The sequence below is a fragment of the Cucumis melo genome, chromosome 12 (genome assembly GCF_025177605.1).
Source record: "Cucumis melo cultivar AY chromosome 12, USDA_Cmelo_AY_1.0, whole genome shotgun sequence".
NCBI classification, from domain to species: Eukaryota; Viridiplantae; Streptophyta; class Magnoliopsida; order Cucurbitales; family Cucurbitaceae; genus Cucumis; species Cucumis melo.
This window is the reverse complement of record NC_066868.1, coordinates 4,881,324-4,900,116: the sequence shown is the minus strand read 5'-3', so window position 1 is coordinate 4,900,116 and position 18,793 is coordinate 4,881,324. Positions and strand designations below refer to the sequence as shown.

Genomic DNA, 18,793 nt, shown 5'->3' with positions numbered 1-18,793 from the left:
AAAAGGAACCTAAGTATTTTTCAAGCTAAGTTTCTTCTACCTTGGTTTGATCATTATAAAGTTTCTTGGATTATAGCTTCTACTTGGGTTGTCTCTCCAAATTGTTGGCTGACTTTTCTATTCTAGATTTTTGTTTAAATTGAAATGTTATCTTCTCACCAGCTTAAGTTTTACCATTGTTTTTGTTTAGCTTCAATTGAATCTGGCAAGTTTTGTTTGTTGCTTCATTTGTAGTTGGAGAATTTCTCTTTCTATTATTTCAGTGAAAAGTTTTGTTTTCTGTAAAAAAAAAAAAGAATAAAGAAATGAATCAATCAATTTGCTGATGCTACCTTATTGTTTTCCAAACCAGATCGTACAACTTCGCCACATTTATTTGATATTGTTTTGTTCATGATCGAAATCTACAATCATGCTTCAAGGCTTAAAATTAATTTCCCTAGAGTGAGCTTCTTGGGATTCGCATTCCTGATTCTGGTTGCAGAACTAATTTGGTTGTAAACTAGGTTTTTGGCCAACGACTTACTTGGGTCTGCCATCGGGTGGAATCCAACATGCATTAGTTTTAGGCAATTAGCGGTGGAGCGATTTCGAGCACAAACTCAGTAATTGGAAGTACGCTTTTATTTCTATGAGTGGAGCACAAGCTCATTCAGACAACTCCTTTGAGTTTTCCCGCTTATTGTTTACTTATGTCTCGGACTCCCACGTTTTTTATCAAGAGTTTGGATAAGCTGGTGCATGATTATTTCTGTGAAGGTTGTAGGGGTGATGGTGGCATGCATGATGTGAATAGGGAGTTTTCTCAGCGTCCTCAACTCTGGCATTGGTATTAGTAACTTCTGTCATCATAATTTAGCTCTATTGGCGAAGTGGATTTGACAGTTTGCAACTAAACAGGATGCCTTATGGAGAAAACTTATTATTGCTAAGCATTATTCATCTAATTGTCATTGGCCTACTTCCATCACTCAAGGTTTTTTGAAAGCTCCTTGGTGGTTCAATTGCTACACTATACCTTTCATTGGTGGACATGCTTGCTCTTGTCTTTGGTGATAGCTCTACCATTTCGTTTTTAATTTATTCTTGGCTTAGCTGTATGGTGTTATTTTTACTATTTTCCCTAGGCCTTTACATCTTGCTCTTCTGTTAGACCTCCAATGGTGTTTCAATATAGCAGAAGAAAGAAGAAAGATAGGAGCAGTTCACCCTGAGATTGTCCCAAGCAATTACATCATGCCACCCCGAGATTGTCCAGGAGCAGTTCACCCCAAGATTGTCCCGAGCGATTAAAACATACCACCCCCGAGATTGTCCCGAGTTATTGAGGGTGAGGGCACATTAAGTGTTAGTAGGTAGGAAGTTACAGCCGGTTAGAAGATAGGAGCAGTTAAATAGGAGGGGAGTGGGAAAGAGAAGGTTGTTCAGTTTTTGGGTAGTTTTTGGTTTCTGCACTCTTCCTTGAGAGACAGGATAGGCAGAGAAGGCTATGTCATTTTACTTTTGTTCTTTGTTTTATGTATGTTTGAATTCAGAATTTTTATCCTACAATTCTACTTTGTAAACTTTGAAGTAATTTTCAATCAAATTAGAACACAATGAAATTTATCGAATCATCCATATCACATCATTTGTCTTCAGATTTCGATCTTCTCCTACTTCCTGGTTATGGCCCCTTGACCCCTCATCAATGTTTACAGTTAAGTCTGTTATGGCTAACTAGGTGGATATGGTTGATCCGCTCTTGATGGATCTTTACTCTATTATATGCAAGGGTTGTTATCCAAAGAATATCAAAGTTTTCTATGGGAACTTAGTTTGGGTGGCATCAATACTGTTGATCCTTCAATGTCAAATGCCTTGTATGTATCTCTTGCCATCTTGGTGTCTCATTCGTTTTCATCATTCTGAGTCTCTAACCAAATTGCTTGTACATTGCCCTCTTGCAATCAAAGTTCTGAATTATCATCATGGAGGCTTTTGGTTGGTCAATACCGTGTTGCAATCATATCTTTTACCTTCTTGCTTCAGCTTCATTACTGATTGGTCATCCTTTTGGTGGTACTAAGAAGACAATTTGGTTGGCCATGTTGCATGCTTTCTTTTGGATCTTATGGCGCGAGAGGAATGGGTGCCTGATTTGTAGCTCTTTTTCCATTTTTGACGTTTTATGGATTTAGTAATTGGTTCTATTCTTTTTCTTGGTGCAAAATTAAGCATCCTTTTAAACATTATAACTTAACTTTCTTAGTTTCCAAGCAATATAAACAACCTTAACCTATTTGAGAAAGCCTAGTAAACTCTCCTTTTTCTCTTAGAACTTTCCGTATAAAAAAGCATACAAATGTAATACTACCCCCTTCCCTTTACATTACAAAGCCCTATACTGCACCGATTCCTACACACACAAACATTCAATGACCCCCCTTAATCCTAACTAACAAACATGTTGACAACGAAATACCCTTCTTTCCCCTTTTCATGTATTATATCAAAAATGAGGACCTAACAGAAACCATTTCCTATGAGCCTTTTAATTTGTCACTAACGAGTGACCACAAACCACGAGACTCATACATGGTGATTGGCTACCTAATCTAAGCAAGCAAGTGATCTTCTATTACAGAATTTTGAAATTCCAAATTAACACAAAGTCTCAAAAACAAAGTACGGAATCTTTGCGAACGATGTCGGTAAAAACAAACACCTCTTCTTAATCAAAGTTAGCATATCAACAATTTCAAATTATGACAATCACAAAAATTGATATCACATTATTAAATAGAAAATAAAAAAGAATAATTCAGAGAGTTTGCATACCTGTACCACCAGCCACATCAAGATGCTTCATTCCAGGAAAAGGATTTAGCTCGGAAACAAGTCTGTAGCAAACAAAAATATCAAGCGAGAGACGGATAATAAAAAAAAAATTATGAGAAAACTTGACTTTCATTGCAAAAGGTAAAAGAATACATTGTAAAAAATACCCACGAAAACAAACCAAACTACAAAAATGGGATCTAGTTCAGAAAAATAAGACCAAGCAAACAGTTACCAAAAAGCCTAGAAATCGAGGCTCAAAACGAAACTGCGACTCTAACAATGAGCATCGCAAAAATAACTCTCAAACCCTTAAAATTTTCTGTTGTTCTCTCACTCCAAAGCCACCACAAAATAGAGCACACACCCTCCTTTATCAAAAGGGCAGATGAAGGACAAAAACTAAAATCCTCAACAGTCATGCCCCCAGAGAGAAGAAAGGATATCCATGGGTGAGAGCATGAAAGTCCAGTTAAAAAGTTGCACCTGTCTTTCCACAATCTATGCAGTCCACCACTCATCAAGTCGTTCATCAGATCATAATTTGAAGCAACATTGCTGAAGACATTACCAACAAGTCTGCTTTTTTCCTCTTCAGGCACTTCTTTGAATCCTGCAAAAAGTACCAAAAGATAATTTTCTTTCATATTTACACCATATATAAAGGAGGCTTAACAACGAGAAATGCAAATTTCTTTAAGATTTTAAGTTCACACCAAATTTATTTGAAGTTTAAAGAACGATTTCTCTATGATCACTTACCAAACTAGTTGTTATTAATTATACGTTAGCACAAATGAATGTAAACCGATTAATTAGATGTTAGCACAATGAACGTGAAATCAAGGTGATGATGAAGAAAGGTTTTGGATATAAGTGGGAATGTGGATGTGGGGGTGTATTAGGAATGTGAAGTACTATATCCATTTAAACAATTCTCCACGGGGTCAATTCAAGCTTCCAGAGGGCTAAGACAAAGGGATCCTGGATGTTTTAATTCTGCTCATCTCAAAGGTGCGGAGGGCAATATAATTGAGCCTTTTAGAATTGGCACGAATGAGGTGGCCTTATCCTACCTTTAATTTGCAGATGATGCAATGTTATTCTTCTTGAGGAAAGAGGAGTCCTTTTTTATCCTTAATCATATAGTGAGCTTCTTTGAAGATATGTCAAGCTTGAAAATTAAGAGGAACAAATGCCAAATTTGGGATATTAATAGTGATCTTGTGAAGCTTAAGAATTGGGCGGAGGTGTTTGGCTGTGAGGTTGGCTCACTTCCTTCTTGCTACCCAGGGGTTCCTTTAGGGGGAACCTGAGAGCTACAATCTATGAGAAGATTTGAAAGAGATTGGCGGGGAGGAAGAAAGGGTTCTGAGTGGCATCCCTGTATATTACTTTTCCCTTTTTCGAGCGCCTAGTTCGATTTGTAAGAGCACCGAGAAATGTACGTGTGATTTCCTTTGGGAAGGGGTGGATGAAGGGAGGGGATCTCATTTGGTTAGTTGGGAGGCGGTCAGTCATCTGATAAACCAGGGGGGTTTAAAGATTGGTAATCTAAGGATTCGTAATAGAGCTTTGTTGGCCAAGTGGCTTTGGTGCTTTGCCCTCGAGCCCAAATCCTTGTGGCGTAGGATAATTGTGAGTAAGCATAATTCATCCTTTTGATTGGATGGAGAAAGGGGTGAAGGGGGCACACCGAAACCCGCAGAAAGACATTTCTTTTGAGTTCCCAAATATGATGCAGTAGGGATAGGTATTATGGTCAAATCTTTAATTTATAAGGATTAGGATAAGGATTAGTTTCTTTGGTTAATTAGGATTAGGATTAGTTTGCTATAAATAGAGTATTTGTCTTTTTGTATTCACAACTTGAAAGACATTTATAAAATTCTCTCGTTCAAGTTGCATCAAATTGGTATCAAAGCAACTCCAAGATTCAGGGACCAACGGCAGGAAGAAGAAACTAATGCTAATCCTAATCCTTATAAATTAAGGATTTGACCATAATACCCTATTCCTACTACATCACTGACTTTCTCTCATTTCACTCGTCATTTCATGGGGGACGACAATGATACGAGGGAGAATCAATGAGTGGGGGAGAGTTCTCTTTGCTCTTTATCTCCGCATCTTTATCATATGTGCTCTTTTAAAAATCGTCTGGTGTCAGACTTCTTGAGCTAGACTGAGAATTCAGTGTCCTTTTCTTTCGAGTTTCGTCATCATTTAACCAATAAGGAAACCACGGTGGTTTCCCTTCTTTCTTTGCTTGAGGGTTGCTCTTCTAGGAAGTCAGTTTGTTGAGGTGGTTTGGAGGATAAAGGCTCCTAAGAAAATTAGGTTTCTTTACTTGGCAAGTTTTGCTTGATCATGTGAACACCTTGGATAGGCTTGTTAGGAGGAGAACCTCGATTCTCAGGCCTTTCTATTGTATCCTTTGTCAGAAGGCCGAGGAAGACCTTAATCATCTTCATCGAAAGTATCAGTATGCGTGAGCTGTGTGGAGTTTCTTTCTACAAGAGTTCAACGTCAATTTGGCTAGCCAGAGGATCATTCGTGGGATGATCGAAGAGTTCCTCCTCCATTCGCCTTTCATAGTGAAAGATTGTTTTTTGTGGTTGATTAGGGTATGCACTATGCTTTAGGATATGTGGGGGGATAGGAATGATAAAGTTTTTAGAGGTAGGGTTAGTGACCCTAGTGAGGTTTGGTCATTAGCTAGATTTCATGTGTCCCTTTGGGCTTTGGTTACGAAGACTTTTGTAATTATTCGCTTGGAAACATTTTACTTAGTTGGAACCCCTTACTTTTAGTTTTAGCCGGAGTGTTTTAGAGCGCTTTTTTTTTTTTTTTTTTTTTTTGTTGCTGCCTTTGTATTCTTTGTATTCTTTTATTTTTTTCTCAATGAAAGTTATTGCTTTTATAAAAAAAATGTGAAATCACGTTTAAGCATACAATAAAGTTCCCTTCAACAAATTTATGTGAACATTTCATTTGATTACTAGTTACAACAATTGGGGTTTGGGCCTTTGGGGAATTTGAATCTCCCACCTCCAAGATGGGAGGTCGTGTCAATACCACCGAGTCAAGCTCGCCTTGGCATCAACATCTTATATATTACTTTAAATTTTAGTATAATTTTTTGTATTTTGATAAAAATAAGATCTTCCACAGAATAAACTACTTAAATTCAATATTATATAATTTTGGTATAGATATTTGGTAGTAAAATTATTCACCAAAGATCTAACCCTCTTGGTTAACAAAGATGTTTCCTTGATAACAACTTCAATTGCTTCCCCTTGGAGATTGAGAGGAAAATGACATCCCACTTGAAGAGCTTTTGAGATAACCCTCACCGTTGCACCCTTTCCAAAAGAACTAAGGATGTTTTCCAGCTCTTGACTATCATAGTTGGGCATCTAAAGATGAAAAAGTAGGGTAATGATATGGTCAAGAAAACCAAATTTACAAGAGAGTTGATCTACCACCTCTAAAAAGAAGACGTTCTTCCAATTGGCCAACGATTTTATCTTTGATGGCCTACCAAACTTCTTCTTGTCAGCTTTCCACCCAGACGTACCCATATAAGAATGGCCAAGTACCAACTACATAACCCCACCCCCCACCATAAGCACCTTTACCTCTTCGGCTCTTCATCAGTAGCATTTAAGCAACCACCTGATAAGGTAGGTTCACTTTTAGGCCATTAAAAGCTTCAAACAAATTCACCCATCTTATACATATTGCTAAGAAGAAATTTGAAAGATGATGAAATCCTTAATGGCCTGACCTGACCTATACTTTATTCAACATTAACTTGACTTGGGATGCTGATTTTTGGGTGTGGACACCAAAAAAAAGGTTTCTCTACACATCATTACTTGACAGCACGGATGCTTTTTACGTCGATTGCCACAACCATTTAAGAAGGCTATTTGACAGGATAACTACTCTAAGAAGTTCAAATTCTTTTCAAAGGGGCTGGTGGGCATGCCTTATTTTGTCTTCAGCAATGGCAGGCGTCTTGTTTTGTTAACAATGGCAATTGAAAAAACAAGCAAGGGTGGGACTCAAATCGCCCTACCATGTTTTTATCCGAGAGAAAGGGAGAGAGGAACTAACCAAAACTAGTAGCATGTGAATGTAATTGATTGGCTGAAGAAAACATTGGAAAAAATTTACTTCCAATCCTTCTAGTCACTGAACGCAAAGCCATGACTGCAATAAAGAAACAAAAACATTGATTATCCTCTATCCCAAGTGACAAATAAACAATGCGTACATAATTTGAAGAATAGAAAACAAAAAATTGAGATAATAACTCCTCTGAGTCTTGCTAATTTGTTTGCCGTGGGCACCCCAGATTGAATATCCCTCTTTTTTATTACTTTCAGTCAATTTTGAAGGAATGATTGAGAAACAGAAACTTCATAGCAGAAAGAATTGACTGATTGAATAAAAATAAAATCCCCATTGCAAGATTTACCTTGAAACTGAAAATCAAGAGGAAGGATGGAAATGTGTTGTGTACAATTAGGGCAAAAACATAAATTACAGAGGGGAGGATCAATGGAAACTGGAGAGAGTGGGAAAAGGAAGAAGGAGAGGAGCTTGAAATGGAATCAGTGTGAGGTGTTTTTCCCAACGGACTGTTCAGGAACTTTTTGTTTAATTCATTTTTTATTACATACTCATTTTTCAATTAAAAATTACGTTTTTGGAAGTAGATCACTAGCTCAACTGTATCTTATACACGAGATTTCAGCAACTTTAGGTAAAGGGTGATTCGCCGTGGATCACTTGCTGGATGAAGGTAACGGAGTGGCGGCGTATGGCCATCGGCGTTCAGAGGGATGACGGCGATCGCGGGAGAGAGAGGTTGAAAATGGAGAGAGGGGAAGAGAGGGAAAGTTTGATCAGCTTACCCGAGGCTGGGCGCGTGAAGGTGCGACGGCCGGAGATACACGCAGAGGGGAGAGAGAGACCGATAGTGAGTGGGTGGGAGGTTGAGACGGCGGCTGAAGCAAAAAAACGAAGGGAATTTCGTACGGATTTCCCAATTTCAAAGGCCAAATCGAAATTTGTGGAAAAATTCATAAATTAATCCAAATAGAAAAAACTTTGTCTTTTTAGAAATATAACAAATTGGGAAAGTATTTGACAATTCCGAAAAAAAAGATTTAGCCTGTAAAATACTAAAAGTGTTTCGACAATCACGCCGTCAACGTAGATTTGATTATTATTTGATACACGATCGTTTATATATGACTATAATTTATCTTTTCGATTCTATAGTTTAATTTTGTTACAAGATCGTTTAATTTACTTATATTTAAATTTGGTTACACTAATCGTTTAGACTTGATACACGATTTTATTAATTCTTTTGCTACAGTAATTTTTATATTTCTCTAAACAATAATTTATTTTTTTATATTTTTTTACACGATTCTAAATGATTTTTTTCAAGATTATTTATACATATCTTTTAGTTTTTTCACAGGATCGTTTTTTACAGACGATTGTTTATCGTTTATATTTAGTCACTTCAATCTAAATGATTCTTTTCAACATTCTTTATACACGATCTTTTATTTTTTTTACACAATCGTTTATTTTTTTTTACACGATCATTTACATTTGGCTACTTCAATCTAAATGATTTTTTTCAAAAAAATTTATACACGATCTTTTAGATTTTTCTATTTTTTGTATGCAGTCGTTTAGATTTAGTTACCCAAATTTAAACGACGTAAAAAAAAAGAAAAGAAAGAAAAACGATGGAAAGAAACCACAGCGAAAAAAAAAGAGGAAAAGAAGAAATACAATGGAAAGATTAAACAATGTAAAAAAAGAATCAGAAAAGAAGAATGACGATGGAAAGAAATCGCAGGAAGAAGACGATAAAAGAAATCGCGAAGAAGAGAAGAAAAATGGAAGTTAAATTTCTCTAAAGGATGAAAGAAATCGCGAGGAAGAGGCAAACCTAGAATATTTAAAAAATGACTAACTTGATGGGCTTTATTACTAGTCGAGTGTTTTGTTACATTTATGAAAGTTTTCCAAAAAGACTTTTCTATCAATATCTATTTAAAAAAACACTTTTTATACTGTGAACTTACGTTCTTACACTTATCTATTCAAGTGAAGGTTACATTTCCTTCTTCTATTCAAGCAACTTCGAATTTAAACGATTACTAGTATTAAGTGTCCGATCATTTAGTTCCTACTTTATTAAAACACAAAATAACATGTGAAATTTCCTTATTTTACTCCTATGAAATAAAATAAGGTTGAATCTCAATTGTCTCTTATCCCATTCGCTTACTTTTCTACTCATTTTACTACAAGGGACGGGTGTACTCCCGACGCACAAATACGTCGGCGAAAATGCAAAGTACGTCGGGAAAGGATATCCCGACGTACAAAACGGCGTCGGGAAGAACGTCGGGAGAAATGCGTCGCGAGAGGATTTCCCGACACTGTACCAACTCGGCGTCGGGAAAGGTTTTCCCGACGCCGGGAGATGCGTCGGCATAGACGGCGTCGGGAATTTCCGACTTTTTTCCCGACGTAATGAACGTCGGGAAATCTTTTTTATATATATTTTTAAATATTTTATTTTTACTTTTTTCCTTATAATATTTTGCTCAAACATTCACAATGATGTTCGGATTGCTCAAAAAAATTTCGCAACGTTTTGGATTAAATTAAAATAAATTAATAAATATACAAACACAAATTAAAAAAAATAGAATTAAAATTAATAATACGAATAAGTTGACTACAACAAAATATAGTTCTCAAAATAGAAAAAACATAAACATAATGAAAAATCTCCCAACGAGGTCCGTATGCGCGTCATTCTACACCTTCGGTCCTAAAAATGGTATAAAAATAACTAAGTTTAATACATAATCATATATTGCAAAAACTTAAGAATAATAGAGACATATACGACGTACCGCAGAGCTAGGGATCATGTGGTGGCCCCTGTTGTGCACGAGTTAGGTCTTCAATCATCTTTTTCATAGCTTCCACTTGTGAAGCTAATGCTTGGTGATTTCTATCTTGTACTTCAATCCGTTCCAAAGCTTCATGAAGTTTAGCTTGTAATTCAATTTCTTTTTGGGTGGACTGCGAAGAAGATGTCGACGAACTGCTTGCACTTGCCGTTCTGCGGGCCTTCGGCTTGGGTCCCCAACCAACGCCTTTTAAGTAGCCTGGTCGTCTACCCAACACCTGATCGCATATCTCATCCTCAGAGAGTGGCTGACTACCCTATGGGGTAGGCTGGGATTGGAGTTCCAGCATTTGATTCTGCAACAAATTTAAAAATTATGTTAGGTAATGCGCAAAAATATATAATAAAAGTGGATAATTAATAAGGGTATAACTTACATGCGCATCCTCGGCGGCCTGCGACACGAATGTCCCAGCTCGAACGTGTGTTTCCCGGAATAATTCCACACGATCGACCGGCTGCCCTCTTCTTTCAGCGGGCTCATACTGTCGTTGTAGAAACGACTTGGACCCGCTACTATGATTGTAAGGCTGCTTCTGTCTAGCAGCCTTGTTTGTCCGTGATTGCTCCTGCATTAAAACAATTATATTGTTTATTTCTTATACATATTAAAACTTGTTATCATAATTAATCATGACAAATACCTGATATGCACGGCTGATATAATGGTCGCAGAGGAAGTGTCAATCCTCATCACGTCCAACCAATGCGTTTGGTGGGTTGGCACGAGCCTCCTCCGGATCGCTGTACTTTTTGAAAAGTCTATAACAGTCGACCCGGAACTCTTTAAAGGTCGTGAGCATCTGATGTTCAACAAACCTGTTCATTGCTTGATCATTGAAATCAAGCACAAACAATCGCTACAAATTACAAACATAACACATTAGATTGGTTAAAGTTAGATATGTTTCAAATGAAATCATATATAAATGTGTAGTGCATTTAATTACCTAGAGGTCGCCCTTGACAACCTCAATGTATTCTCTCCCAACGTCCGCCCACTTAAGACAGCGGACGGGAAATGTCTTCGCACGCACACGCCTATCGCCTGGCTGAAGCGAACGACGTGTGGAGAAATAGGCTTCTCCGCTCCAAGGGCGATCGTCATCGGAATGCGCCCATTTATTGCAACGTGGCGCTCTAACTCCAAGAGTCGAGACTGCGCACGTCTCCTAGGAGTCGGAGTCGTTTGTTGAGAAGAAGACTCTGCTCAATAAATAGACAATAACATATAAAGTTAGAAACCCCTACATGAAATATTTGTAAGTTAAAAATGAAGAAAATTCTTAGACTCACCCGTATTGTCGCCCACAGATGACGACCCTCCCGCAATGTTATCTAAATCCTCCTCAAACTGGAGGAACATATCGTCCGTCTCCATAAAATTTGATCGTCGATATGACATAATGACTATGAACATATAGAAAACAAACATTCAATAACCAAATACGAATACATAGCTAGAATCAAAATATATAAGCTATATATAAATATGTGCATACGTGGTTTAATTTGTCACTATAATTCCTCATCGCTTGCATGTGACAAGTGTTCATCCACATCGTCGATGAAGTCGTCAGTGACATGACGCACAACCGGTCTTTCAACGATTGTGGGATCAACGTCATTTCTGCATAGAGTGTCATCCTCGATGTGGTCATCCACTTGGTGGCTTACAACAACTTCTACTATATTAATATGGTCATTCTGAACATCCTCCACTTCTAGCATGTCCCAAATACGCTTATTTTGGATGACTTGCACAACTTTCCAATTGCTACCATTTTTTGGATCATCTACATAAAAAATTTGATGTGTTTGAGTCGCAAGAATTACAGGTTCCTCCGCGTACCAAAAACGGGATGTGTTGAGAGATTTGTACCATACTTCAATGTGTGTCGTTCTTTGACTTTTGTTTACGTCCGTGTCATACCACCGACACTTAAATAGCCATACATTTCTTCTCAACGGATATTGTACGTGCAACACTTCGTCTAGAACACCGTAGAAATTATTGTCTCCAATTCCACTTGCATCGCTTTCACCAATGACCATTATTCCACTATTTTGGGTATTTCGTCGAGAATCAAGTTCAATAGTGTGAAATCTTACACCACCTACGATGCATCCATTATAACAACGAACGTCAAAGGATGGTCCCATCGCTAGTGAGAAGAAATCATCAGATAGGTTTGCAGACTGACGCAGTTCTAACACCTGTGCTCGAAACCATTCAGGGAATGCTCGTTCATGTATTTTATACAAATCCATAGAATTTTGAGCATGTCGACGTTGGAGCCTCAAATGTTTCCTAATAGAGAGATGGGTTTAATTTCTGTAAGAACAATATATAACAAATATTTAAAAATTACAAAGATGATGAATATGCTTACTTGCGATACTCTGATATTTCGTCAGCATTATTCAGTATGTACCAATGGAAGAGTCGTTTCTCTTCCTCTGATATAGCACGAACACTTGATGCACCTAAGGGTCGTACTTTCTGCTTGAAAATTTCAAAGTCATCAATTACCTCGTTCTCTACAATGGTATCATCATTTCGCTCATCTCTTGTGAATCGAGTCTCTATACCACGTAGGTAACGTGAACAAAAGGTGCTAGATTCATTCATGACATAGCCTTCTGCAATTGACCCCTCAAGACGTGCTTTGTTTCTAACATACTGCTTTAACGTTCGTAGACTCCTTTCAATCGGATACATCCAACTATAAGAAATCGGACCAGTAATCTTCGTTTCATATGGTAAGTGAACGGCAAGGTGCACCATAACGCTAAAAAAGGCAGGTGGAAATATTCTTTCCAACTTACAAAGTATGATTATGATATCTGCTTGCAATCTGTCTAGATCACTTACTCTTATCGTTCGGGCGCACAAGTCACGGAAAAAATTACATAATTCGGTTATAGCAGTGTATACGTTCTTCGGTAAGAATGCTCGAATACCAATTGGTAGCAGTCGATGTAATAAAACATGACAATCATGCATTTTTAGTCCTGATATTTTCCCCTCTCTTTCATGCACACATCTCGATATATTGGAAACAAATCCATCGGGAAACTTAACTGATTTCAGAAACTTACAAAACTCTACTCGTTCACTGGTAGTCAACGTGTAGCTCGCATGTGGCTTGACCAATCGGTTACCCACTTCTACAAGATGTAAATCCTTTCTTATCTTCAGATCTTGTAAGTCCAACCGAGCATTCGTGGTATCATTCGTTTTTCCTTCGATGTTCAATAACGTACCAATCAAATTGTCACAAACATTCTTCTCAATGTGCATTACATCAAGTTTGTGACGTAACAAAAGTCTCGACCAATAAGGAAGATTGAAAAGAAATACTTTTCTTCGTCCAATTAAGAACTCTCTTTCTTTTCTTATCCTGTATTGAAGGATGTTTACTCATAATTGGAAACTCCAACTGATCTAGTTGTTCTAATATTTCATCCCCATTCATCACCACAGGAGGAGCCTTACGCTCTACCTTTCCATCGTGTAGCCTACTTCTACGTCACACGTGATTCTGTGGAAGATAGCGTCTATGTCCCATGAAAGATATTCTACCTCGTATCCCGAAGGACGATCTATCACCCATGCATATAGGACATGCTTGATACCCCTTCGTACTTCACCCTGATAGATCACCATACGCTAGGAAGTCATTAATCGTCCACAACAAGGCTGCATATAGCTGAAAGAACTGACCTGTAAGAGAGTCATATGTACGCACTCCAAAAGTCCATAAGTCTTTCAATTTCTTAATCAATAGTTGGAGATACACATCAATTTCCCTACCAGGAGATTTAGGACCGGGTATGAGCAATGACATAAAGAAATTTGTCTCTTTCATGCATTTCCTTGGTGGCAAATTGTAAGGAAGTAACACAACAGGCCACATACTGTACGAGGTACTCATTTGACCAAATGTGTTAAACCCATCTGAAGCCAAGCCCAAATGCACGTTTCGTGGATCAGAAGCAAAATCAGGAAATTCAGAATCAAAGTGCTTCCACCCCTCTACATCAACTGGATGTCTCAAGACATCATCTGTTTCAACACGTTTGTCCCTATGCCATCTCATGTCAGCAGACCCTTTCTGCGATACAAACAAGCGCTGTAATCTAGGTACCAAAGGAAAGTGGCGCAATACCTTATGCGGAATTTTTTTCCCTCTATTATGATTAACCTTGTACCTAGCCTCGCCACATGTAGGACAATGTTGCAAATCAGCAAACTCTTTCCAATACAATACATAGTCATACTTGCACGCGTGAATAGTCTCGTATCCCAAGCCCAAGTCACGAAGTTTTCGTTTTGCTTCATAAAATGAACTAGGAATAATACTATTACACATTGGAAACGTTGCTCTTAAAAGTTCTAACAACATGTCGAACGACTTGTTACTCCAACCATTTAGAACTTTCACATGCATCAACTTAACCAAAAAATTCAACGACGAAAATTTAGAACAACCGGGGTACAACTCATTACGTGCTTGATTCAATAAGTCCTGAAATATATTATTTGTTGTATCTTCATCTATATTTACCCCAACATTCATCGCCATTTCATCTTCCAAACGAAATTCCTCTATTTCCTCTTCATGTTCAATAGGGGCTTGTAAATCATTTAGCATACCAAAGATATCACCTTCTTCATTAAATTGTGTACTACTAGTTCCTTCATTAAAAGGATTACTACTAGTTTCTTCCTCAAAGTTTTCTGTACCTCTATAGCTTAATGACTCTCCATGATACACCCATTCTGTGTAGTAGGGGGATATTCTAATAGTCAGTAGATGTCGTTCCACACCCTCTAATGAGCTCTAATTTAAATTCAAACATCTCTTGCATGGACACCTCAATCGTCCGTAAGCATCAACATGAAATTTGGCAAATTCTAAAAATTGGGTCACTCCATGTCTATACTCAAGGGATAACTTATTTCTAAGTTTCATCCAACCCTTATCCATCGTTTAAGTCCCTAAAACATAAATAGGTTTGATTAGAAACATATGTCTCTCACTCTCTCACATCCATAACTTACTCCCCTGAATTTTCACTATTTTTCAATAACTAAGTTCAAACTATAGATGCTACCATAACTGCAGGATAGCCAACACAACCTAATTATTAACAACAAAATACTTCAAAATATCTTCGCATCCTACAAACCCCTCCAAACTACAGAGACTACCATAACTGCAGGATAGCCAACACAACCTAATTATTAACAGCAAAATACTTCAAGCTATCCTACTACCACCCCTTGAAACCAGAAAATTCAAAACAAAAAAGGCTACCATAACTGCAGGATAGTCATCCCAAACATAAACAAATTCAAAACAAAAAAGCTACCATAACTGCAGGATAGTCATCTCAAATCAACAATAAAAATATTCAACACAAACAGGCTACCATAACTGCAGGATAGCCAAAACAAATCTTAACACACATATTACATTCCGAATTCAATTTAACTATTAACTTCCCCCCCACCCCCAATTTCAGTTTTCAATTTAACTTAAACCCCCTCTCTCCAATTCAATTTTAAATTTAACTATACATCCCCCTAATTCAATTTAACTATTAACCCCCCCCCCCCCCTTCCCTCCAATTTCAATTTTCAATTCAAATATAAACCCCCATCCCAATTTAATTTTCAATTTAACAATAAACCCCCTCCCCCAATTCAACCCCCATTCAATTTTCATTTAACTATAAAATCCCCCCTCAATTCAATTTTCTAAAACAAAAATCCTAAACCATTCAAATTTCAAATTTCAATTTCAATTCAACCACAAATTACACACACTCTATACAAAATACATTTAACAAACAAAAATCTATTCCAAAAGAAAATCCTAAACTAATTTTCATCAAAAAAACCCTAAACTAATTTTCATAAAAAAAAAAACCCTAAAACATAAACTTAAACTAAATAAATTTTCATATTTTACTTACCTAAAGTGGCAGACGGCGGCGAGGGACAACGGCGAGGGAGGGCGGCGACGGACGGCGGCGGAACAACGGCAACAATCGCGCGACGACTTCTTCTTCTCCTTTCTTTTTCTCCTCTCGCAGTGACGTGGCGTCGGGAAATCCCTTTTCATATTCCCGACGCTCATTAAACCCTTTTCTCGACGTTTCACGCGGCGTCGGGAAAAACCCATATTCCCGACGCCTCTCTCGACGTACTGTTCACGGCGTCGGGAATAGTTCGTTTTTTAAAATTAATTTACCCTTTTCCCGACGTATTCTTGCCGACGCCTTCGTGGTGCGTCGGGAAAGATTGTTTTCCCGACGCGTCTCCCGACGCGTTGTTGACGGCTTCGGAAAAGCCCTTATTCTCGACGTTCTTTATGCCGACGTGCTTTTCGGCGTCGGGAATGCTCCATTTTCTTGTAGTGTTTGTTTTCTCTCTTGGCTTTCGTTTCTCTCAATGCTCATCTTGCTTATGCATTTTTCGTATTCTCTTTGAATTTCAAAGGTATTTTTATTGATTCAGGCTTTGGTGTACTTTTGGTCTACTTTAATTGTTCTTATGAAAGAAATGTCCTCATTTTAGATAATCTGAAAGAACTGCCCTCATACTAAACGATTTGAAAGAAATGTTCTCATACTAAACAATCTTTTAACCCATAATAAACGATACTTTGATCCAGAATAAACAATTTCTCAATTTTTACTCACAACGATCACTTATCAATAATTAATTGATGTTTAGTCTAGGTCAAAATATAGTTTAGATTTACTGAAATATTGTTTGGGTAGTTTAATCGAACGTTTAGATTCCTTAAACCATTGTTTGACATTTCTACACAATTGTTTGGCATGTCTACACAATTGTTAGGCATTTCTACATGATTGTTTAGAGTTTAGGGTTTAGTAAATAATGACGTCTATATTTTTCTCCTATAATCAATTTCTTAGGATGGCTCTAACAAACGAAATGTTCAATAAAACGAGATTTGGACCTTTGCTAAATGTTGACATAGTCTTCAACGAGCAATTCTTTCACCACTTCTTATTGAGGAAAGTAACTGATGATAGGTCGGATGTTATAAGTTCTGAAATACTAGAGAGAGAAAGTTACATTCTCACAAGAAGAATTCTACTTGGTAACTGGATTGTGGCCGACCGGTGTAATAGATGAAAGAACCACATTTTGAGATAGGCTACGGGAGCTCATACTTGAACTAATGCAATTTTACAACTGACAAAGATGTTGTGAAGGTTACTCTAGCGTCATTCATTGAGGCTACAATGGTTGAGAAGGACAAGAAGACTCAGTTTGATGTAGACATATTATGGATTATTGACGACCAAGAGGTGTTTTGGAACTATGATGTAACTACCCAATTTTTCAAACTAAGTTGAGGTCATTAGTTAAAACCCGAAGACGAATCATTTAAACATAAAAGATTATAAAAAATGTTTCAAAAATAAACATCAAAGAAAAATAAACATGAAAGGGTGAGTATAAAAGTATACTCAGTCCACTGTTGGTCCCGTTAGGGTAAAAACTGTTAACTTCCTATTGAGAGGTACCTAATTAGTCTAGTGACCCCGAAGGATGCACATATTAGTTTGCGACCTCAAAGGATGCACAACATGTGGTGATCCCAGACACCGTGCCTATAAGGTACACTGCCGCATAGATAAAGCTAACAGTTTTCCCTCAATCCAAGATAGTCACATCAAAGCATAATTAAAACTATCAACAATACTCCTTCTCTACACATAACCAGTCAAAATAAACACGCTAATGCATGTTGCAATTCAATCAACAGTAGCCATCAATATACTTTAAACTAGGCATAACCATCAAACCATCTCAGTTTAGTCAATAATGTAAACCATTAATACACTTTAAACTACACATAAGAGTCAAACCCTCTCAGTCAATACATTCCAACTTCATTATAAGGTCTGTTAGTAGAAATCTCTTACATTAACTTTAACTAAGCTCCTTGATCTAACTAAAGTCCATGAACTAATCCTAAACATAATGATAAGAAATTAAACACGGCTTTCACAAACAATTTCATCCATTCAATTCACCCAAATGCGAATTCTACAACTTCCTCAAGTAAATGTAGAATTAAACTCCAAACCAAACTTGTGGTGAACCCAAAAATTCAAGTGTCACCTCTCTAAAGCATCTTCAAAGATCGAATGTTAACTCGACCAATTAATCCAACATTGAAACTGAAAATATAACAACCACATAACCCACAAATTACATTCTTACCACAAAATGGCTCAGGTGGCTGCAAGAAAAGGGAAAAAGCTAGCTGGCAGCTCGACGCAAGCATTTAAGGGAAACAAATAGTCGGTCGGATGGCTGGTGATCGACGCACGCGTGGCTCAAAATAGAGAGATAGCTTGGACGAACGTTTCAGCTTGGATTGACAGAGAAGACTGGCTTGGGTTGTACGGTGACTGGCTCACGAACAAAACACGCACCGGACATTATGGTATTGCTTCATGTTCTATTTTTTGTTGCCTATTGACGTTTGTTTTTTCAACAGATTAATCGAACAATGTACACGCCGGACATTATGGCATCGCTTCCTGTTCAATGTCGTAGTGGTCAAGCGGTGTGGACTTACGTGGATTCCATGATTTGTTTTTATCTCATCGAGAAGCATAAACTAGATCGCTTGTTGCGATAGTTCAATATGTTACAAATGCCACTGAAGATTAGTTTCAGAGATCCGAGCCTACACCAAATAGATTTAAAGGACAAATATGATCAAGATTGGCGAAAAATTCATGTAGAACATATCGGAATATGGAATTTACGACATAATTTTTGGGTAGAAGCACCTGGCACATGCCAATCGACGGTATCAGAGAACTATTTTTCCTGGTACAAGTCAATTACCAGACGCTTCATCACCCTTGAGGGCGATTTCTATA

The 18,793-nt window shown here is 37.5% G+C and overlaps 2 protein-coding genes and 2 long non-coding RNA genes across 7 annotated transcripts in view; all 4 read right to left on the bottom strand.

Annotated features, from left to right (window-relative positions):
• LOC103501793 (2-methoxy-6-polyprenyl-1,4-benzoquinol methylase, mitochondrial) overlaps positions 1–7,918 on the bottom strand; it is a 28,988-nt gene extending 21,070 nt beyond the window's left edge. Inside the window, exons 1-4 of one of the 4 annotated variants that reach the window (XM_008465491.3) lie at positions 7,749–7,918; positions 6,946–7,041; positions 3,307–3,433; positions 2,821–2,882 (exon numbers count right to left, since the gene is read on the bottom strand). In XM_008465491.3, the coding sequence (XP_008463713.2) occupies positions 2,821–2,882; positions 3,307–3,433; positions 6,946–7,039 (283 nt within the window). In that variant the 5' untranslated portion in view covers positions 7,040–7,041; positions 7,749–7,918. Of the gene's footprint in view, positions 1–2,820; positions 2,883–3,306; positions 3,434–6,945; positions 7,042–7,309; positions 7,508–7,536; positions 7,714–7,748 lie in introns of those variants that run through there. The other 3 variants (XM_051080587.1, XM_017047705.2, XM_008465500.3) reach the window with 3 other exon arrangements.
• Positions 7,919–9,657: 1,739 nt separating this feature from the next.
• Positions 9,658–10,267, bottom strand: LOC127144504 (uncharacterized). The gene is made up of 3 exons (XR_007816243.1): positions 10,225–10,267; positions 9,789–10,143; positions 9,658–9,703 (listed from the first exon to the last, which is right to left on the bottom strand). It is a non-coding gene; the product is annotated as an uncharacterized LOC127144504 (long non-coding RNA).
• A 557-nt stretch (positions 10,268–10,824) lies between these two features.
• LOC127144503 (uncharacterized) lies at positions 10,825–11,567 on the bottom strand. Its single transcript, XR_007816242.1, has 3 exons — positions 11,350–11,567; positions 11,144–11,257; positions 10,825–11,053 (listed from the first exon to the last, which is right to left on the bottom strand). It is a non-coding gene; the product is annotated as an uncharacterized LOC127144503 (long non-coding RNA).
• A 168-nt stretch (positions 11,568–11,735) lies between these two features.
• On the bottom strand, positions 11,736–12,978 carry LOC127144407 (uncharacterized). Its single transcript, XM_051080318.1, has 3 exons — positions 12,241–12,978; positions 11,882–12,158; positions 11,736–11,756 (listed from the first exon to the last, which is right to left on the bottom strand). The coding sequence occupies exons 1-3, from the start codon at positions 12,852–12,854 to the stop codon at positions 11,736–11,738; spliced, it is 912 nt and encodes a 303-aa protein (XP_050936275.1). The 5' UTR covers positions 12,855–12,978.
• Positions 12,979–18,793: the final 5,815 nt, after the last annotated feature.